Raw genomic sequence first — 22,462 nt, 5'->3', positions numbered from 1 at the left:
TATTGTAATAAACAGCCCTTTTCCGTTCAGGGCACAGCCATTGATAGGGTTTACCAGTCTCATTGATATATTTTAAAGGTAGACAGTGGGTAAACCACTGGAGGGTATAATTTAAATGTCCTCTGGGTTCTGTTTGTGAGTGTGTTAGAATGCATGCAAGCTATGCTGTAACAGGCCTGCAGGTCTAAGAAGATCCAGTTTATCTTTTAGCTATCTAGAAGGATGAATAGCTTTTTCCACATTGGCCTGTGCTGACACATCTATTTTGTTTGTGCTTGATGCAAAGCTGATGAATAGACATGGGCAGGAAGTCCTTAAAGCGTTTTTGACAGGTACACATCCCCACTTCCAGGAGACCTCGCCGATGCGAGGTCCCTCAGAAGTTTGGCCCCTCCTCTTCCTTCCCTGCTGCCGGGCCATTCACAAAGCGCAGCAGACTTCACACATGCACAGTAGGGAACAAGGCTGTGGAGCCGCAAGGCTTCACTGCTGGTTTCCCTTACAATGAATGGCGGCGGTAAGACCCGAGAGCCAATTGGAAAATCGACTGGGGTGGCGACATTGCGGCATCCCTGGACAGGTAAGTGTCCTAATATTAAATGTCAGCAGCTACGCTATTTGTAGCTGGTGACTTTTAATTTTTGGTGAGGGGGACTCCTCTTTGAACACACTTTTGGAGTCTGGACTATTTCTCTACAAGCTACATGTTTAAAGTTGGCCTCCACAATATGTAAAAGAGACGTGTTGATATTTACTAGCCTTAGTTTGTTGATGTATAGCAAGTGGGGCCGCTTACCTCACGAGATTAGTGGGTCTACTTCATATATCGCTGGCAACCCCACCACAGCTTCTCAAAATATTGATGTATACCTTGTCCTTTTACTATTTGTGCTTGCTTTTTTTATATTATTTGTAATGCTCATATTCTTTAATAAAATTTTTATGGAATAAAAAAAAAAAAAAAGAGACCATTTGTGCTCATTACATACACAGGCACTGCTTGCTGATCTGCGGTGCTACACAGTGGTTGTGCTTTACTGTTCTTCTCATGATACAAGTCTGGCTCAGCTGGCTCCCTGAAAACTATGCACTTTGTGTGTGGTTTATATCTTTTCTGAACAGCTGTTCAGCAGTAATGGATACTCTTCCTTACCACTGAAGGCCAACGTCTCCATCTACAGCTCAACTTTTATTACCGTAACATATAATACCGTACATTTACCACAACAGGAAGAGGAAATCTCTGCAAAGTGAGGGAAATCCACTTTTAGACAGCTGTGGGGATCACACCTTTGGTGCTGCTCATTCATTGTATGTGATGACTTCAATGTGGGAGCAGCGCCAGGACCGGCTTCGGGGGACTGGCCGCACATCCCCCAGCTGGTTGGGAAGAATCTTGCAGGAGTGAAAAATAAGGTAAGTATTCACCTACTGTACACCAACCAGACTAAGCAGGCATTTAACCCTTCAGCTTCAACAAATGAAATTGCAAACACTTACATCTCAACAGACATACAGTGGGTACGGAAAGTATTCAGACCCCCTTAAATTTTTCACGCTTTGTTATATTGCAGCCATTTGCTAAAATCATTTAAGTTCATTCTTCTTCCTCATGAATGTACACATAGCACCCCATACTGACAGAAAAACACAGAATTGTTGACATTGTTGCAGATTTATTAAAAAAAGAAAAACTGAAATATCACATGGTCCTAAGTATTCAGACCCTTTGCTGTGACACTCATATATTTAACTCAGGTGCTTTCCATTTCTTCTGATCATCCTTGAGATGGTTCTACACCTTCATTTGAGTCCAGCTGTGTTTGATTATACTAATTGGACTTGATTAGGAAAGCCACACACCTGTCTATATAAGACCTTCCAGATCACAATGCATGTCAGAGCAAATGAGAATCATGAGGTCAAAGGAACTGCCTGAAGAGCTCAGAGACAGAATTGTGGCAAGGCACAGATCTGGCCAAGGTTACAAAAAGATTTCTGCTGCACTTAAGGTTCCTAAGAGCACAGTGGCCTCCATAATCCTCAAATGGAAGACGTTTGGGACGACCAGAACCCTTCCTAGAGTTGTCTGTCCGGCCAAACTGAGCTATCGGGGGAGAAGAGCCTTGGTGAGAGAGGTAAAGAAGAACCCAAAGATAAATGTGGCTGAGCTCCAGAGATGCAGTCAGGAGATGGGAGAAAGTTGTAGAAAGTCAACCATCACTGCAGCCCTCCACCAGTCGGGGCTTTATGGCAGAGTGGCCCGACGGAAGCCTCTCCTCAGTGTAAGACACATGAAAGCCCGCATGGAGTTTGCTAAAAAACACCTGAAGGACTCCAAGATGGTGAGAAATAAGATTCTCTGGTCTGATGAGACCAAAATAGAACTTTTTGGCCTTAATTCTAAGCGGTATGTGTGGAGAAAACCAGGCACTGCTCATCACCTGTCCAATACAGTCCCAACAGTGAAGCATGGTGGTGGCAGCATCATGCTGTCGGGGTGTTTTTCAGCTGCAGGGACAGGACGACTGGTTGCAATCGAGGGAAAGATGAATGCGGTCAAGTACAGGGATATCCTGGACAAAAACCTTCTCCAGAGTGCTCTGGACCTCAGACTGGGCCGAAGGTTTACCTTCCAACAAGACAATGACCCTAAGCACACAGCTAAAATAACAAAGGAGTGGCTTCACAACAACTCCGTGACTGTTCTTGAATGACCCAGCCAGAGCCCTGACTTAAACCCAATTAAGCATCTCTGGAGAGACCTAAAAATGGCTGTCCACCAACGTTTACCATCCAACCTGACAGAACTGGAGAGGATCTGCAAGGAGGAATGGCAGAGGATCCCCAAATCCAGGTGTGAAAGACTTGTTGCATCTTTCCCAAAAAGACTCCTGGCTGTATTAGATCAAAAGGGGGCTTCTACTAAATACTGAGCAAAGGGTCTGAATACTTAGGACCATGTGATATTTCAGTTTTTCTTTTTTAATAAATCTGCAACAATGTCAACAATTCTGTGTTTTTCTGTCAGTATGGGGTGCTATGTGTACATTCATGAGGAAGAAGAATGAACTTAAATGATTTTAGCAAATGGCTGCAATATAACAAAGAGTGAAAAATTTAAGGGGGTCTGAATACTTTCCGTACCCACTGTATCAGAAGATTGTAATGTGAGAGACCATACAAACTTACCCCTTTAATAATATGCTGTGGGGGAACTCTTATAACAACACGCAATGTCACTTCCCTCTGTAGAGAACCATTTATACTATCCATTGGAGAAATATCTGAAAAAGATGCACCACAATTTCATTATCAGTGTAGAATTAATTTTTGTCAGCCTATAATAGTCAATCAGGAGTTTCTTATGCAGAAGATGAAATTGTGAATAAAAGGCTTGCTTTACAATTTGATGTTTGAGTGTGGAATTGTTTTTAATGTTAGGATTACCTTGCTTCCTGGACAATCCAATATCTACAAGCGATGCAAATAATATGAGCATTGCTTACTACAAGTGAGTGTGTATTGGTTAGTGTGATAGCAAGCATACATATGCATTTTTTTTTTTTTTTTTAGCAGAAAAGGTTTATTAAAGAACAAAGCAATGACAAAGTCATCATACAACCAATGAGGTAATACATAAGCATTTTTAAGTGCTTGTCTAACACATTCGAAACACACTCCAAACATAAACATTCACCACAAAAGCAGAACTGAACTTTCCACAACATTTGGTACGTTGGAATATCAGCTAATAACAGCTCTAACAGCTAATAACAGCTCTAAGGCCTCTTGCACACGGTACTGATGTCTGGAGATCAGCATTTCTGGATGGAATTTCTGGAAGGCATTTATGTGCACAATACATTGCTAGGCAAAATCCATTAATAGTTATGCTTATATGCACGCATTTGCGCATACTAAGCCAAAATACTGACTGGGATTTTTCTATTTTGTTTTTTACTCAAGAATACACAGCACTTGTTTACGCGCCTATGTGAAATGCTGCAGTGTGCAAGAGGCCTAAGGAATGTTAAATAGACCGGATATAAAGCCTAATCTTCTGATAAAGCAGACACAAAAGTGAAGCACTTCCTATTGTTTATTATTTGGTGGTTTCAAACTAAATTATGGTAGCAGGAACCAGAGGTCATGCATGGTCCATTTCTAGCCCAATGTAAAAATGACCAGTGGGAATCTCAGACTATACATCCACAGAGAAAAGGAATAACTTCTTGCACATTAGCTGAGTAATGCAAATGACCAAAACAGGTTAAAGAAGGTATGAGGTTGTGGCTCATATCTCACCTTATTTGCCTTAATAACCATGTATGACCATCAGTGTTGGGGTAGTTACTCAAAAAATTTAACTAGTTACTAGTTACTTCTGTAAATTGTAACGAGATTACTTTACTAGTTACTGCATTTGAAAAGTAACTTCACTACTTATTACTTTACTTTCCTCTTTCTTAATTGACCGTGTAGAAGAAGATACATGACACTCTTTCTGCATAGAGTTTATTGTATAAACTCAGGCTTTGGGAAACATGAGAACAAAACCTGAAAAAACAGAATAAAACAAAGTGCAACAAAAAGTCATAAACTTCATCCCTTTCTATTTTTCGAAATAACGATTGTATCGCACAGCTTGGGTAACGCAGGAAAGCACTTTCCTATAGCCTAGTAAAGTAGTGTAGTTACCTCCTATAACCTAGAAAAGTAGTGTAGTTACCTCCTATAGCCTAGTAAAGTAGTGTAGTTACCTCCTATAGCCTAGTAAAGTAGTGTAGTTACCAATATTAGTATTGTAACTAGTTATATTACTTTGTTACCAAAAAAAGTAATGTAGTTACTGTAATCCGTTACTTTGTAACTCGTTACCCCCAACACTGATGACCATTATATATTTCTTTTACAAACTGATATTACGGAGATAAGCTAACACATTTGGTGTTAGCTTACCTCCATAAAACACAAGCCAAAGTTCTTTCTTTCCAACTCATGCATATCTATGTCTAATGAATGCTCCATACCACTCTGCCCACTGACAAATGGGAGAGTACGCTGAAAATACTCAACCTGTCAGATTGTCTTTCCATCTGAAAAGAAAAGTTTAGTATTGCTGTTCTTCAAAGTTGCAGAGAACATCTCCTTACCTGTATCGGATGATGGAGGAATTCCTAGAGACTGCGTGAGAGACAAAGCTAGAGACCGCCGTGGAGATGGGCAAGATGGCAGGTTACTTGCACTTACTGAGGAGGGTGGCACTACTTTTAGGCGGTCATTTTCTGCCTTCAAAAGGTCAACTTCAAGCTAAGAAAAATGTAAACATGGTTTAAACTGTCATTTTCATATGTTATACAACACAGTGTTACAAAAAGAGGAAATCTTGGTACTAAAAGGGTCAGTTAACACAGATGCTTTTTTTGAGTCCGTGTACAAATTGAGCTGGGTTTACCAAAATATCAATTAGTAAAATACTGCACTGTGTACATGATTGTGCTACTAAGCTTATTTTAAGTATATGTAAATCAACATTCCATTGAAAAACATTGCTACCTATTATAGTTAAAACCTAACAACACAGGAAATTGCCTATTTTGAATGACAATGTATTTTAGAACAGCAAGGTAAAAATGACATTTCCAGATTTTCTAAAAACTGTCTTTACACCTATGCTGTGGGGTGATGGGCATCATTGCACTTCATGTTAAAGCACTATGTGCATGTCAGTGCATTGCGGTATTATTCATTTTAAATGAACTGCCAAATGAATGAGCTGCCTTAAAGTTTTTGTAAACAGCCACCTTGTAAAACAACCCATTCAGTTTAAAATATAAATTAAAGGCAACACATTTTTGTATAGATATAAAAAAACATTATAAATACCTTTTTCCCTTTTTTATAAGTGATCACATTCCCTCTGTTCTCAGCTGCATAAGAGCTGGGGGGAGGAGAAGCAGCAGCACACTGAGCTTCCCAGTGAATGGCTATGCAGCGGGGGCATGTCAGGACAATTCTGATCATTGGAGGAGAGCAGGCTGAGTTCCCAGCATAGCTAGAGAACTGACCACGTTGTGTTCTCCTGCTTAGTGTGGTCAGTTTTTATTAGTAAAGCAGAGGGACTGGTAGGAACACCAGGGATTTCACATAAAGGAAGCAATACAAAGAGAACAGTATACTTTATCATAGAAGTACATGGTAAAGCAGGCACATTTTAGGAATATGAAGTATTGGGGTAACACATGCTTTAATGCAATGCACTAACAAGTGCCATAACATATGTTAAAGATGAGATAAGTCTGAAGAGAGGTGAATCATTTTAATCATGCTAAATCCGGCCATAGATGGAGAGATTTTCTTTCCTGCAACCACAGTCAGTGTTGATGGGGGAATCCTTCCCGCGGAGCAATTGTGTTCTTCCAGCGGGGTTTGGAGAACACGCAATGATTTTTGCCAGAGGCTGTTGCAGCTGGCAATAATCAGATGAAAAATCTGACAGGCTGGTTGCACTCAAGTTGATCGATTGATTAGCTTTGATACAATCAGCCTGCACATACATGATTAGAATCTTGGCCAGTCCCTCCTGAAATGACCGAGATTTAAACTGTCTATGGCCAGCCTAAATTACTAAAATATACCAGTTGACCTTAAAGTGTAAGTCCACCCTAACACTAAAATCCCTGCATCTACAGACATCCAATATCTAACAATAACATATCTAACCTTGTAAAGAAGAAATCAGTATACATACCTTTTTTTGAAGCGGCGGAAGCTCTTCAGAGGACACAGCCGACAACGGCTGTGAAATGAATAGGAAGTAACGTCACCCTTATGCCTCGTACATACGTTCAGATAATCGGACGACTTATCATTTGCATTTTGTTGCATGATACTAATATCTAATTCAACAATGCATATAAACGTAGGATTTTTTTCGTATGATTCCGGAAAAGCTTCCTGGTTGCTTAGCTACGTATCAGATGGTGCAAAACAAAAACAATGGAAGCCAGGCTTTTTCCGTGCTATTTTAGTGTTTCTGATTATGCATGGTCTTTGTCTATCGATTTTTAGCAAACGCATACTGTACTGATTAAACGATTGTCGTTCGCTAGGCTATCGTACAACAGAAGTTTTCGTGTTTGCCCCTTCGGATTTTGTTGGACGAACTGTCATGATCGGCTGTCGAAAGCTGTGTACTAACGATCAGATTATCGTGCGATCAAGTGAAAAGCGATTCTTTTCGTACGATTATCTGAACGTGTGTACAAGGCATTAGACATACTATGAGGCTTCTGTTGTCGGTTGTGTCCTCTGCACCCGCCTCCACAGTGAAGCCGCAGCTGACAGCTCAACGTGGGATCGGGACGGTATGTATACTGATTTCTTATTTACAGGGCTAGATAGGTTAGTGTTAAATTGTAATCTTTGTAGATAAAGGAATTTTAGTGTTAGGGTGGACTTATCCATAAAACATTAAAGAGGTTGTAAACCCAAATTTTTTATTTTTTTTTCTCACCCTGAAAGAGAAACCCATAATGAGCTAGTATGCATTGCATATTAGCTCATTATGAAATACTTACCTTAGAACGAGCCCCCGCCGTGCCACCCGCTTACCTGTATGACGGGCGACATGTTCAGTCGCCCGTCTTCCGGGATCGCGGCATCCGGCCATCCGATTGGTCGGAGCCGCAGTGACGTCACTCCCACACACGTGCGCAGGAGCCAATTGTCATGGCACGGGGCTCTGAAGGAACAGCACCAGCGGCCATTCCTTCAGAGCGCCTGTGCCAGTGACTGGCTGCATGTAAGGTAAATATCTCCTAAACGGTACATGTTTAGGACATATTTACAGTATCTATAGGTAAGCCTTATCATAGGCTTACCTATAGGTACAACTTGCAGAGGAGGGTTTACTTCCTCTTTAAAGTGTATGTCTGAGCAAATTAAATTAGAAAAAGAGAAGGATTTTATGGAGTTGAGTAGAGGGGGAGGTGTTCTGGGTCAAAGTCAGTCAGGGCTGAAAACGCTGTTTTAGATTACAGTGCAGCGTTGTGAGCTAACTGCAGGAAGTTAGGAGCTCACTAAGTGGTAAGAGACAAAACACGGGGAAATGTGCCCGTATTGGGAGATGTACTGTATATGCTTTTTTTGTTCAGAAATACAACAAAATCAGTCCAGCGCATAATGCAGGAATCCACAATAACAACATACTGCTTTAAAAATCACTAATTTTAAATAAATACCGTATATACTCGAGTATAAGCCGAGTTTTTCAGCACATTTTTTTTGTGCTGAAAACGTCCCCCTCGGCTTATACTCGAGTCAAGAAAAAAAAAAAAAAAGTCCCTGGCCGCTCCGAAGTGCTTAAGCTTTAAAAATGGCACCGCTCGGCGCATACATATATGTCATACATACATGTCACTGCGCACGCGCCGCCGCCGCTCGGGAGAGGCCGGGAATAGCCGAAAGTATACGAGCGGTGGCGGCGCGTGCGCAATGACGTGTCGGCGCCGGGCGGTGCCGTTTTTAAAATGAAGGCGCCTCTGGAACAGGTAAGTGAAACAGCTGCACTACCTGCCATTATGCAGGGCTGCGGGCATACTACAAGGGATGCAGTGCTGCGGGAATGGTCCACCTATACCATGCCCACAGCACTGCATCTCCTGTAGTATGCCCACAACCCCGGATCCTCTTGTACCATGCCAGTCACCCTGCATTTTCCTGTACCATGCCAGTACCCTGCATTCTCCTGTACCATGCCAGTCACCCTGCATTCTCCTGCACCATGCCAGTCACCCTGCATTCTCCTGTACCATGCCAGTACCCTGCATTCTCCTGTACCATGCTAGTACCCTGCATTCTCCTGTACCATGCCAGTACCCTGCATTCTCCTGTACCATGCCAGTACCCTGCATTCTCCTGTACCATGCCAGTCACCCTGCATTCTCCTGCACCATGCCAGTCACCCTGCATTCTCCTTTACCATGCCAGTCACCCTGCATTCTCCTGTACCATGCCAGTACCCTGCATTCTCCTGTACCATGCCCGCCGCCCTGCATTCTCCTGTACCATGCCCGCCGCCCTGCATTCTCACCCTAGGCTTATACTCGAGTCAATCATTTTTACCATCTTTTTGTGGTAAAAGTAGGGGCCTCGGCTTATACTCGGGTCGGCTTATACTCGAGTATATACGGTAGCTTATTATAGAACTGGCATCTGGCAATATGACATCAAATAGGGTTATGTACATAGCAGCTTGTCTCCACGGTAAAGAAAAGAAGTGGTGTAACCTTTAGCAACTAATTTGATGCTCAGTTGAAAAATGTTAGAACATGATGCACTGCTATAAACAGCACTCTCCTCTTCTCCAGTGTTTATAAACTAGGCTACTTACAACCCCTTTTTATTACCTGCATATTATGCATAGTTTCCCGTAGTTGCTCCAGCTGATGAGCAGAGTTAAGTGCTTCCAAGCGAATGTCAGTTAACTTCATCTCTTTTTCCCATAATTCCGAACGTAATTCTGATACTTCTCTCTTTTCTGGCTCTTCCCCTTCTTGAGTCTCAAATATGCTATATAGAGAGAAAGAAATATTAGCTGACTGCATTGAATAATTAGTTAACTGCCTTCACTTTAGTTTAGTTATGGCATAAACCATACAGAACCAGTGTATACATGGAAGGTTTGCTTTTCTAGTGCTTCCTAGATGCTCTATAACTATTCAAATGGCCTTACAGCAATGAAAAAAACACTATCATTTCTTATACATAATCAAAAGATAGGAGGGAGAGATACATACACAGAAGAGGATGGTGATGAGTGTATTGAAGGTGATGGTGGACCTGGAGGTCCTTGCTGCTGTTTCGGAGAGGTCGGTGCAGATGAATCGGGAGTGGCCGTTTCTTCAATATCAGAATAAGAATTGCCTGATTTGGGTCCCTTCTTCATATTGAATGCTTTATTAAAAGAGCTACGTAGCTGTAAATAATGAGTTAAAGTAGAATAATATAAAATGATATATACCCATTGAGCAAAAAAAAAAAAAAATCCTTAAAGTGGTTGTGAACCTCTGACATGAACAAAGCAAATCCCTCTATATTGTGTGCTTTTCCTAATCCAGAGCAATAAGTGTCATTCCTCTATCTGAATAAGGTATTTCTGACAAGTTTTCCTGACATCAAGAATAAAAAGGTGACGAGAGAGGGCTCCAGCACACAGCTTGTGATTGACTGCCTCAGCTCTGTTCCTGTGTGAAGGGGGGTACAACCCCTGGCTCCAATCAATTCTCACTGAGCTCTGCAAAGTGTAATTTCAGATTCCCACCCCCTGCTTTCTGAAAGCTCAGGCAAGCTGTATATATTCTGCACTTTAAATGGCTGTAGAAAAGAGAAACAGATAAACAGGTATAACCTTTGTAGAAAGATTTTGATTTTGTGTATCACCTGAGGCTAGTCACTTCACTGGGTATATTTAAGGGTTTACAACCACTTTAATTCTAATACCAGACACTGTCAAGTACAAAAATATGAACATTTTTTTAAATAAAATATTTAATTGAACATAATAATGTTACAGGGATACTGTTAGCAAGTCAGCATACAGCTTCCCTATTTCCTTTAAAAATTGAATTTTACAGTATCCCGGTAACATGCATTTTCAAGCCTGTCTCAAACATAGTTACATTTACATAAAACCTCACTACTGTCCATAATATCTTTCAGAGAACTCAGTCTCTTTGCCAGCGTACATGTACCCAACTTTTACTATCAATGTTTTTTTCTGTGAAAAGTAAAGAATGCTCTAGTTAGCCATTATCCACCAAAACTGACATGTCCAAGTACATTTAACTGTATTGATTGTTTTGACTTGTATTGTATTGTATTATATGTATTGATCTTTAATCATGCTGATCCGTTTTCTGAATAATAATTTTTAGGTGTACATTCAACTGAGAGTGAAGGTGGTCTCAATTTGTGAAAAATAGAAGTCTTCAACTGCCTTTAAAAGATCAGTCCACTTAACTGTGTGTTGAATCCAACACATCCCGTCTCTAAAACATTCATGGCAGGGGACAACATAAAGGATCTAATGTTAAATGACATTGATTAAAATGTATAATGTTTTGGACCTCTTTTGCACATATGTTTTGATAACATAGGACATGAATCACCCCTAATTGCTTTATATTCTTTATATGTTATCTCAAGAAACAGCTTACCCAACTCTTCTTCTTCTTCTTTTTGGCATCACTATCCTTGACACTTCCGGCGCTGCAGTGACTGGAAATGCTATTTAGGCTGCAGATGCTATCAGAAGAATTCTGGCGCCTAATTCGCAGCTCTAGAATCACAAAATATTAATAAAGATTTATCAGCTTATGATCAGTGCAGGGCCCAGCTGCATAAACACCCGACTACAAATGAAATCAAATACATGCGAAAATTTACTTCTGCTGTGAAACACAGTAAAGGGCTGGATGAAATCACTGAATTCTGTGCCAGGCTGAAAGGACAAGGCCACTTGGAAATTTAGGAGATTTTTCTGTTTTTTTAATGTATTCTGTGTTTTGTGAATAGAAAGTACAGGGTAAAAGTGCTAATGTTTCCTGGCTAACTGAATAGTAAAAAAAACAAAAACAAGAAAAAAAACCTAATCTTTTTAAAAAAATAATAAATGCATATCTTTGCAGATAAAACATTGTGCATTTACTTTTTTTTAACTAGGAGCTTGCAAAGCATTGCACCCACGATCAGCAGATTGCGGGTGCAATGCAGGGTTTTTGCAGACAGCTCCTTGGTCTGTCAGAGACTCCTTTGGGAATAATTATACGAGCCAACTGTTTTGCGATGCTTTTGGAGAAGGTATTACTTAAAGAAACAGCCTGGGGATAAGGTGCAGCATAATCCACCATAACAAAGATGTACTGATGTCTCCTAGATAACACACAGGACGTTCAGCGTATATACACTATATTACCAAAAGTATTGGGACACCTGTCTTTACACACACCTGAACTTTAATGGCATCCCAGTCTTAGTCCGTAGAGTTCAATATTGAGTTGTTCTGGGAAAGCCTGGCTTGCAGTCTGCGCTCTAATAAATCTCAAAGGTGTTCTATCATATTGAGGTCAGAACTTTGTGCAGGCCAGTCAATTTCGTCCACCCCAGACTCGCTCATCCTTGTCTTTATGGACCTTGCTTTGTGCGCTGGTATGCAGTCATGTTGGAAAAGGAAGGGCCAACCCCAAACCGTTTCCACAAGGTTGGGAGCATGAAATTGTCCAAAATATCTTGGTATGCTGACTCCTTAAAAGTTCCCTTCACTGGAACTAAGGGACCCTAAAGCCCAACCCCTAAAAAACCATAATCCCCCTCCACCAAATGATTTGGACCTGCGAGCCAGGCCTTCTCTCTAACATCAGTGCTTCACCTTACAAATGTGCCTCTGGAAGAATGGTCAAATATTCCCATAGACATACTCCTAAACATTAGTGAACAGCCTTCCCAGAAGAGTTGAAGCTGTTATAGCTGCAAAGAGTGGGGCAATTCAAAATATTGAACCCTATTGACTAAGACTGGGATGTCAGTCATGTGCGTGTAAAGGTAGGTGTCCCAATATTTTAGCTAATATAGTGTATGGTGTCTTATTACCAACCCAGATGATGATGCTGATGTCTTTATCAATTTCTTGGTTGTGAGTGCCATTTGTAAACTAATTCCAATGCCCCACATAATGCTCAACTACATGCCCAAGAAAAAAACACTCTTGTCTTGGTGTTGAATTACAGTATTACGTGGACTTTATTTTTAACCCCTCAATAAAGTGTCCATTGGAATTTAAATGAGATTGGCATCCAAACACATTAATTCAATACCAAAGCAAGAATGTTTATTGCTTTGGCATGTAGTTGAGCATTATGTGTGGCATTGTAATTAGTCCATAATTGGCACTCACAGCCAAGAAATTTATAAAGACATGAGCACCATTATCTGGATTGTTTATTAGGACACCATATACTGTATACTTTTAATGTCTTTGCACTGTTTTGTGTGTTGCCTTTTGACTTCTACCCACAAGTGGATTACAACAGCAGCAGGACTACTGGTACTACTTCAGTCACCACTGGCCAATAGGGTCTGGAGCCTTAGTATATTGTTTGTGTTGCTTTTTACTGATGCCTCCTAGCTGACTTAACCATCAACCCTACAATGTCCATTGCTAGTAACTCAAAAAAGACCCAAATCATGGGCAAGGATACCAGGGGACTGTTGCACAAAGTCATTGAGATATGGCACTTGGCAAGACTCCCAATATTTTCTCACATATGCATGTATGGCAGTGGGGTACTTCCTACAGTCACTGTGTACACATAAAACCCCTACCTAGTGTTGGGTGAAATGATCACGGTCTTTGAGAGGGTATCTACCAGGTTAACTAGGTTTTCGTAGTCCAGGGGACATGTAGACTTTCTCCCCATATTTTGACCACACAATTCAGTATGTTCAGACTTGTGACCAAACCCGAGTGGGTAAACATGGTGGTGCCACATTTCACATTTTGCAGCAATATATCCCTGCTTATTAAATCAACAGCATTGTATCGGCCTCTAGTCACTCCCCACTGTTAGGCTTCTTTGTACAACTAGACTATTTAGTGGTTTTCAGAGACTTCCCTTTTCTACACATTTCAAAGTCTTCATTACTGCAAACCAGTTTATGTTTACTGGAGTAAAAGGTAGCTTTTACTGCACAGGTGCAGAGCTGACAGGAGGACCCTCACAGACCAAATACTATTTTCATTAGATCCACCAGTTGGTCTGTTTACTTTTGGCCAGCCTGGCTCACCCACACCCTCAGGGTTGATGCCTGAAAATGATTTATTGTGACCTCAACAACAGTTTAGGTCAGGGATCCTCAAACTACGGCCCTCCAGCTGTTGTAGAACTACACATCCAATGAGGCATTGTAAAACTCGGGCATGATGGGAATTGTAGTTCCTGAACAACTGGAGAGCCATAGTTTGAAGGCCGCTGGTTTAGGTCATGATGAAACGTTCTGGTTCCAGCTACTTCTTTGAAAAATAAATAGGTTCCTGCATCTGGGAACCCCCGATAAGTCCAGCAGGGTATGCATTGAGCACACACAAGCCACCAGGCATCAGCGGATTTTGGCATTCAATTTTTAAATTGACTTTGGCCTTCTCTAGGACCAGGTCCAAGTAGGCTTTTTGGGGTTCCCCGGAAGGGAAAGGGGTCAGCAGTTCTGCACACTGCTCTTTGGAGCAGGCCCCACATTCAACTGTCCTTTTGTGGACAGTGGAGAGAACAGTGGAGAGAAAGACTATATCATCCAGCGGTGTCATTTTCTGTAAGTAGTGGCTGACTCTTATTGCATCAGCATTGCTTGGGTGACAACAGAGAGGGCCACCTTCTGTTGTATCAACAGATTTAGGGTCCACCGGCCCGCTCTGTTGCCTAAGCCAGAGCTGCAACCTGAGCCTCTCACTACTATACTTTATTAATTGGGTGTGAGATGGTATGTTCAGCTCTAAACCCCCTGTCTACTGATAAATAGCGAACCAACTAATCTACCCGATTAATGCAAAAGTCTGGGTGACACATACACTTCATTCCAGGCCATGCTCTTAACAATGTGAATTTGTCTGTCACAGTATCCATAGCAGTTGAAACTTTCCTAATAACTCAGACTTTAGACTTAGGAAATAAAGGGGGGACTGGCAATATTTGGCACAACTTTGGCTTGTGAGGTGACTAATTAGTGTATTGTATACTGGCCAACCTAATTAAAAAAAAATTTAAAAAGTTTTGCTTCCTGAAAAACTTTTGGGGATTATGAGAGACACCTTCAAACTGAACACAACATTAATGTAGGAGTCCTGAGAAATATGAAATTAACATTTAATGACTATTATGTTCTTAATCACATAATGCTTCAGACAGGCTTCATGAGTTCAACAGGGCTCAAAGTGTTTTCCTGCTGATTTTCTTTTGTACAGCATTGATGGACTCCAGTTGCCTTAATACTGTTTTTCCATTGTGGCAATGACCTTGTTTGTCACTAACTGCACCTAGAGTTTGGGGAAGAAGACCAGGTGTGAATGAAAAAAAAATAATCTTCAGTGACATGTTGCACTTCACTGTCTTGTATGCTGAAAGAAGTTTGTCAACCAGCTGAATGTAGTATGGTGCTGTGTAGTTGCCAAGAAAATTCTCAGCAATATCCTTGAATGCTTTCCAGGTGATTTTCTCTGGTCCCACTAACAGATCTTCAAACCTCTTTTCATTGATGATGTATCTGATATGTGGACCAACAAAAAATGCCTTCCTTAAAGTGGTTGTAAACCTCTGACATGAATTATGAACAAAGCATATCCCTCTATAATGTGTTCTTGTCTTACTCCAGAGCATTAACTTTCATTTCTGTCTACTGCTCCGTTCCTCTGCTATCAGCATGCATAGCTTATAACAAGTTTTCCTGACACCAAGAGAAAAAAAGGTGACAGGGGAGGGAGCTCCAGCTGATTGACAGACTCAGCTCTGTTCCTGTGTGAAAGAGGATGTGTCCCTTCCCTCCAATCAGCTCTCAGAGCTCTCCTCATTGAGCTCTGCAGACTGTAACTTGAGCTCTCTGCCCCCTTCTTTCCGACAGCTCAGAAACCAGATATTCACATAGCCATATAAAAGAACAATGCAAAACTCAATGCTAATTAGGACCTCGGATATCTATTCCTCACGAACAGGTAGAATGAAAGCATTTCATATTAATAGATATTAAAGGATAAAGAAAAGGGGGCATATGAGGGAATGGAGCAGAAAACCTTGCCACAAGCCTAAGCACTGTCATGGGACAAGAAACTAAGGTATATCGCATAATATCAATCAGAAATAATACATTAGTATTAGTGTCCGATCACGTTTAAGCCTCTAGCTCCCACCCAAGCTGATAAAATCCTATTGAATTTTTAAGGCAGTTTCTCCCCATATATAAAAGTTTATAGAGAGGAAAGACAGCTTTCACCATGGACCATGTAAAGTAGAGAAAAAGTTTCTTATGAGGAGAAGAAGCAATACTGTCACAAATACCCAAAAGCAGAAGTATGGGATTTTATACTAAGAGTCAAGCCAGTAACTGTGTTTAGATCTTTCACTACATTACCCACACACCCAGTACACCAAGAATATGCTGGGATGGGGTGAGCTCTCTCACCTTTTCATCTCTTGGTGTCAGAAAAACCTGTCAGAACTGAATTATGCTGATAACAGGAATGAGGCAGCAGAGAGAAATCACACTCAATGCTTTGGATAGAGAAAAATACACAGTACAGAAGAATGTGCTTTGTTCATATTTCATGTCTGAGGTTTACAACCACTTTGAATCATTTGAAGGCTTGGAACGACAGAAATTTCTGTATCTGATGATAGCAAACACCATCCTTGCAGTCTTGAATCCAGTAGTTCTTCTTTTGATTGTGACAAACCTAAGTCCTTGACCAGATTGTTTAATTCTAACTGTGTTTTGAAATAAGGATCAACAGATGTACACGATTTAAAATCTTGATCATTGGTCACAGTTGGGCCTGGCTGATGCATTGCAGCATCTTTGTCTGTTTTGTCTAAGCTCCATTCCTCTGGTTGCTTCGGTACTGACAGATTGTCGCCATGTGGCATTGGTCTTACAGCTGAAGCCAGATTGGAGTATTCAATTGACTTCTTATGTTTAGTAAAGAAACCAGTGACATTAGTTAGACAGAGGTCTTGTCACGTGATCATCCTGTTCTCACCATATCATCGCGAAAGCAAATGCCAGTGACTTTCGAATTCCTCTCATACAAGCTCGAAGGTCGAAAACATATCTTACACAAATGTGAGGAGCCCAGGCCATATCTTGATAACCAATCATACAACCAATGTACAGTTCATTTGCCTTCCTAACAGGTCCAGTCATGGTGTGTCTTGCAACAAATGTAGCAGAATGTAGCACAGCTGTTCTGACCATGGTGAGACATTTTTGCTATTACCAATCATACTGTAGCAAGTATATAACTGGCTAATTTATAATGTAAACTACATATACATAGACAATGCTATGTTTTGAAACAATCACATCAAAATACATGGAAACTAATATCAACTAAATGAGTAGCATCTGCCCATGTGAGCTGTCTACATGGCCAGTTCACACCAGCTATTGCATTGCAGCGGCTGGTGTGGAGTGCGATCTGGCTTAGATCAGCGCAGCGATGACACGTTCCTTTTTTTTTTTTAACAAACTTTATTGAAATGTCACACAGACATTTCATAAAGTTCAATTGCCAGCCGTGCAGTTAAAGGCAGTGGAGGACCTCGCACTGTGCTGATAAAAAGTACTGCATGCAGTACTTTTTTCAGCGCACCACCATAACGCAGTGGTGTGAACCAGGCACATAGGAAACAAGGCATTTTGCCTTGCTCTTGCAGTGGGACAGTACTGGAATAACCACCCATTGTGGTCCCACAGCATGTGGCGTCGACATACCCTTATAGCCTTTTCAGACAGCAGCCTAGGCATGCCCAAACTGTACAAGTTCCAGAAATGTTTTGGAATATTCCATAAATGCAGGCCTGGACATGCATGAGCTGCACAAAGCATCTTATAAGGCAAGTGAAAATGAGTAAACCTAAAATACAAGTATGTGCAAAAACTGGATTTTTGTCTTACCGTAAAATCCTTTTCCCTGAGGTTCACTGACAGACACAGCTTCAATTCTTCAAACCAGTGGGCTTTTTGCTGTCTCTCTTCAGGAGTAGGACTAGGCGGAAACCTTTTTGGTTATGCCCCTGGGGCAGTCCCAGAGGGTATACCATCACTTCCTGCTGTAGGACTCCAGTTTGTAACAAGCCGTGTCAGAAGAACAAGTAACTCAACCCCAAGAGCGGGCCGGGTGCTGTGTCCCTTAGTGCCGTGGTCCTCAACCCTGGCCTACAGGGCCCACTAACAGGCCAGATTTTAGGTATTACCTTGGGGAGATGCAGACTAGAGTACTACAATCACTGAGCAGCAAATGATATCACCTGGGATGTATTTCAGTTATCTTGAAAATCTGGCCTGTTAGTGGGCCCTGTAAGCCAGGGTTGAGGACCACTGCCTTAGTGAACCTCAGAGAAAAGGATTTTATGGTAAGACAAAAATCCAGTTTTCTCTTTCGTTCACTGACAGACAATTCTTCAGACTAGTGGGATATCCCAGGGTAGTGTCAACATGAGGGATGGGGAAAAAACACAGCAAGGGCAGAATTCCCAACAAGGCTAAACATAGCCAACCAGGTAACAACAGGAGCTCAACTAGGAACAACTGGAGCTCACCATCAGGAAAAAAATTAATTTCACCCTCAAGAAGCAGGAGCCTCTGCAACTGCAGCCTGCAAAACTTTGCGGGCAAACGCCGCATCCGAAGATGCAATTACATCCACCTTATAAACTTTTGTGAATGTGTGTACAGATGACCACATAGCCGCCTTGCACACCTGAACTACTGATGCCTGATGACAGAAGGTCCAGGAGGCACTAAGCTCCCTCATAGAATACGCTTCAACAGGGAAAGGAGGAACCTGACCTTTAATGGAGAAGGCATGCACCATCGTCAGCCTGATCCACTTGGAAATGGTCGCAGCAGATGCAGGCTGCCCCTTACCAGGTCCACCTGTAAGAACAAACATAGAATCAGATTTTCCAACTGGTTCAGTCACAGCCGTAGCATTGTCCGATTGTATCTGCACAGGGCGTCCCTGCAGATGATCCGTCCAGACTGAGACAGACAAAGTCTAATAATCGCCTGAATTTCCAGGATGTTGATCGGCAACCTGGACTCCTCCCGAGTCCAGACACCTTTGGCCGAACACACTCCCAAGACACCTCCCCATCCGGACAGACTGGCATCCATGGTGATTACAGTCCAATACAAGGGAAGAACAGATTTTCCTAGACGTAGAGCCAGGGAACGAAGCCACCATAGGAGAGACTCCCTCGAACCCCGACACAACAGGATCAGATTGTCCAATGACAGAGGATCCTTGTTCCATTTGATCAGAATCTCCCTTTGCAAAGGTCTGGTGTGGAACTGCGCAAATGGAACCGCTTCGAAGGTGGAGACCCTCAGACCCGACACTTGCATGCAAGTCTGTGTGATGATCGATGGTTAGACAAAAGGAGCCTAAACAGCATCCTGTAGCTTCAGAAGTTTTGTCTGAGGAAGAAACACCCGGGCTGACGCTGAATCCAGCGTCAGACCCAAGTTGTTCAGCTTTGTGGACGGAGACAGTGCTGATTTCTGAAAATTCAGTGTCCACCCAAACTCCTGCAGAGTTCGCACCGTAACGTTCAAGTCAGCTTCTAGAGCTGAGGAAGACTCTGCACACAGAAGCAGATCGTCCAGGTAACCTATTCCTGCAATCCTCTTCTGCCATAACAAGGCCAACACTGGGGCCAAAACCTTTGTGAACACCCGAGGAGGCGAGACCAATGGGTAACGCCACAAATTAAAAGTTCTCCTCGCCCACAGAAAAACGAAGAAAAACACTGATGCCCGACATATATTGGAATATGAAGGTAAGCATCCTTGAGATTGATAGAAGCCAGCAGATCTCCTTGATGAAGGAAAGCTACTACTGTGCAGATAAACTCCATAAACTGAACCCGCACAAAGTGGTTCAGAGCCTTGAGATCCAAGATCAGACGAACCTTGCCATCCTTCCTGGAAACTGTAAACAGGTTTAAATAAAAAGCTTGGAAACGTTCTGATTTTAGAACCAGCACAATAACTCCTTGTCCTAACAGGTCCTGCACTGCTCTGTAGAGGCCCTGTAGCCGCTCTGGAGACAGGCATAAGTTGGAAGGGAAGAACCTTGCCGGAGGCAAGGACTGAAACTCGAACTTGTAACCAAACCAAATCAGTTCATGGACCTATTTGTCCTGAATAAGCAAGGTCGACGGATCTGGAAAAAAGCAAAGATGTCCCCCACCCCAAACGCGGGTTCGGGCGCCCCTTCAGGCTGGGGAAGGCTTGTCTATGGAACTAGAAGTGCCCACTTTGAACTTACTATTCCATGGTCTCTTGAAGCCTCCCGCAAAGTTACGGGTGGATCTCAAGCCCTTTTCCTGTGATCCAGACGGACGAAAGTTCCGCTTGTGAGCCGAAAAGAAGAGACCCTACTTACAGCGCGATTCCTTGCCCTTAGCAGCCTGCGGAAGCAATGTACTCTTGCCTCCCATAAGGCCCTTAAAAATCTCTTCCATAGAGGCACAGAACATATGGGCACCTACAAAAGGAAGATCAGTCAGCAGCTTTTAAAAAGTCTGGTCTGCTGACCAGTACTTTAACCATATCATGTGGCGAAGGATCACCCCCGTCACAGAAACCCTGCCGGCCAAGGGGGTCGCATCCAGGATGCATCACAAATATACTGTAACCCTTGGATCAACTGATCCCCCAGGTCTGCCAGCTCAGAAGGGTGTTGACTCCCCTCCATATCCTGGCGCAAAATCTTAGCCCATTCCGTTAAGGTCTGGGATACCAAGCTAATAGCAAACACCGGTCCTAAAATTGCACCAGCCACGGTCAAGAGGTACCGGACCAGAGCCTCAGCTCTTTTGTCCACAGGGTCCTTAAAAGATGGGGAATCCGCCACCTGCAAAAGTGTGGCCTTATTCAGCCTGGAAATCTGAGAATCCACCGACGGTTGACCTGTTAGTTTCTTTAGAAGAGGCTCCTCAAAGGGATATCTCATAGCAAAACACTTAGGTATTCCAACCATGCGTTTCGGGGAACCCCACTACTAGTGACAATCTCGTCAAAATAGGCAGGAAAGGGAAACACCTTGGTCCCCTTGGACGATTTGCGGGTGCCAAACTGCACCGGCACCACCAACTCAGCCTTAGCTGAGTCCTCCAACTTTAAAGTTCCCCCCACTGACACAATTAGGGCTTTTTCATGCACGGCTGTGGAGGAGGAGAACTCATCCTCACTATTACAGCACTCACCATGCGCGGACGCAGACCCAGTGGGCTAACTCTGGTCCGCAGCGGCCAAATCCATCTCAGAAAAAAAAATGCCATCTAAATAGGAAAAAATGCCAGGACCACAGATCACAGCAGAGAGCCAGGTCCCTACTCTTAACTAGGCAGAAAAAAACTGGAGTCCTACAGCAGGAAGTGATGGTATACCCTCTGGGACTGCCCTAGGGGCGTAACCAAAAAGGTTTCCACCTAGTCCTACTCCTGAAGACAGACAGCATAAAGCCCACTGGTCTGAAGAATTGAAGCTGTGTCTGTCAGTGAGAGAAAGAGAAAACAGATTTCAACAAAATAGGTTAAAATTACAGGTTATTTTTGTGATTAGCAGACAAAATTGAAAAAATAAACCAAAAGTGTTCAAAAAGCTTGTTGTCCAGTAAAATTAGCAATTTAGAAAATAATGTGGTGCTTCCAGCATTTAAGAAAAAACTGTCATTAGTCACATAATCATACTACTTTTTACACTAAAACAGGAAACAAAACATTGGCTGTGCATTTGTTTTGAAAAGTATTTCAACACGTTGCATGCTCAAATTGGGTACACAGTGCTTCAGCTCTACTGTAACACACCTTTTTCTAAGATGTATGGAGTTTGCAGCAAGCTGTTTTGTGTTTAGTATACTTTGTGTTTTTTATGCAAAAAACTTAAATACCTTTTAAAAAATATAAATGCACAATGAGACACTTAACTACTGTAACTGCCATATAACAAAGATCAGTTCAAAGTCAATATTAGCACTTGGCCTAGTAGTTTGGAAACTAATGGAAGGGATTTTTTGAAAGTAGGTTTATAAAATAAAAAAAATCATTAATAGTAACCATATACACTATCTCAGGTAAAACCAATGAAAAATCAAAATATGTTTCATCACATAGTACTCACAACGGTCGTGTTAAATTGTTTAAACTGCTAGTCTGCTAAAAAAAACTGTATACAGATAACAGAAAGTTCCAGCATACCCCGTGGTGAATGTTCTTGAGGGTTCAGTGCCCCGTGGATGACAGCCTGTGCCTCAGAGTTCTTGGATTTTAGGGATTCAATTGTTTCTTTCAATTCTACAAGCTCTGAGTCCTAAAATTAAGAAATCACAAGGATGAAAACATTTAAAATATATTTGGCTTTCTATTCTGATTAACACAATTGAAACTACCTTTATACCTTAAGCTTATGTATATACTCTGTACTTCAAAACTTAACATAACTATAATGATAGTACCTAAGATGCCTGAGTGTACTTTTAAGATATACCCCAGGATTCCCAAAAACCAGTTAAGTCCTATTTTTAGTACCCACAGAATAAAACTGAAAATGCTTTAAGGCCCTGGTGCCCAACATGTGGTCTGCAAAGTATTGGGTACCATATAAACGAAAGCCTCAGCTGGTCCCGGTG

General features: G+C 42.0%; 1 protein-coding gene across 6 annotated transcripts in view; it reads right to left on the bottom strand.

Moving 5' to 3' along the window:
- Positions 1–22,462, bottom strand: part of NAV1 (neuron navigator 1) — a 296,089-nt gene that overhangs the window by 34,130 nt on the left and 239,497 nt on the right. For all 6 annotated transcript variants that reach the window (XM_082246689.1, XM_082246691.1, XM_082246690.1 and 3 more), the window contains 6 exons: positions 22,032–22,143; positions 11,223–11,344; positions 9,804–9,982; positions 9,414–9,576; positions 5,157–5,313; positions 3,193–3,287 (listed from right to left, as the gene is read on the bottom strand). In XM_082246689.1, the coding sequence (XP_082102815.1) occupies positions 3,193–3,287; positions 5,157–5,313; positions 9,414–9,576; positions 9,804–9,982; positions 11,223–11,344; positions 22,032–22,143 (828 nt within the window). The remainder of the gene's footprint in view (positions 1–3,192; positions 3,288–5,156; positions 5,314–9,413; positions 9,577–9,803; positions 9,983–11,222; positions 11,345–22,031; positions 22,144–22,462) is intronic.

This window comes from Pelophylax lessonae (assembly GCF_965119305.1).
Source record: "Pelophylax lessonae genome assembly, chromosome: 2".
NCBI lineage: Eukaryota > Metazoa > Chordata > Amphibia > Anura > Ranidae > Pelophylax > Pelophylax lessonae.
The sequence above is the reverse complement of the archived record's forward strand: the minus strand, read 5'-3'. Positions and strand labels throughout refer to the sequence as shown.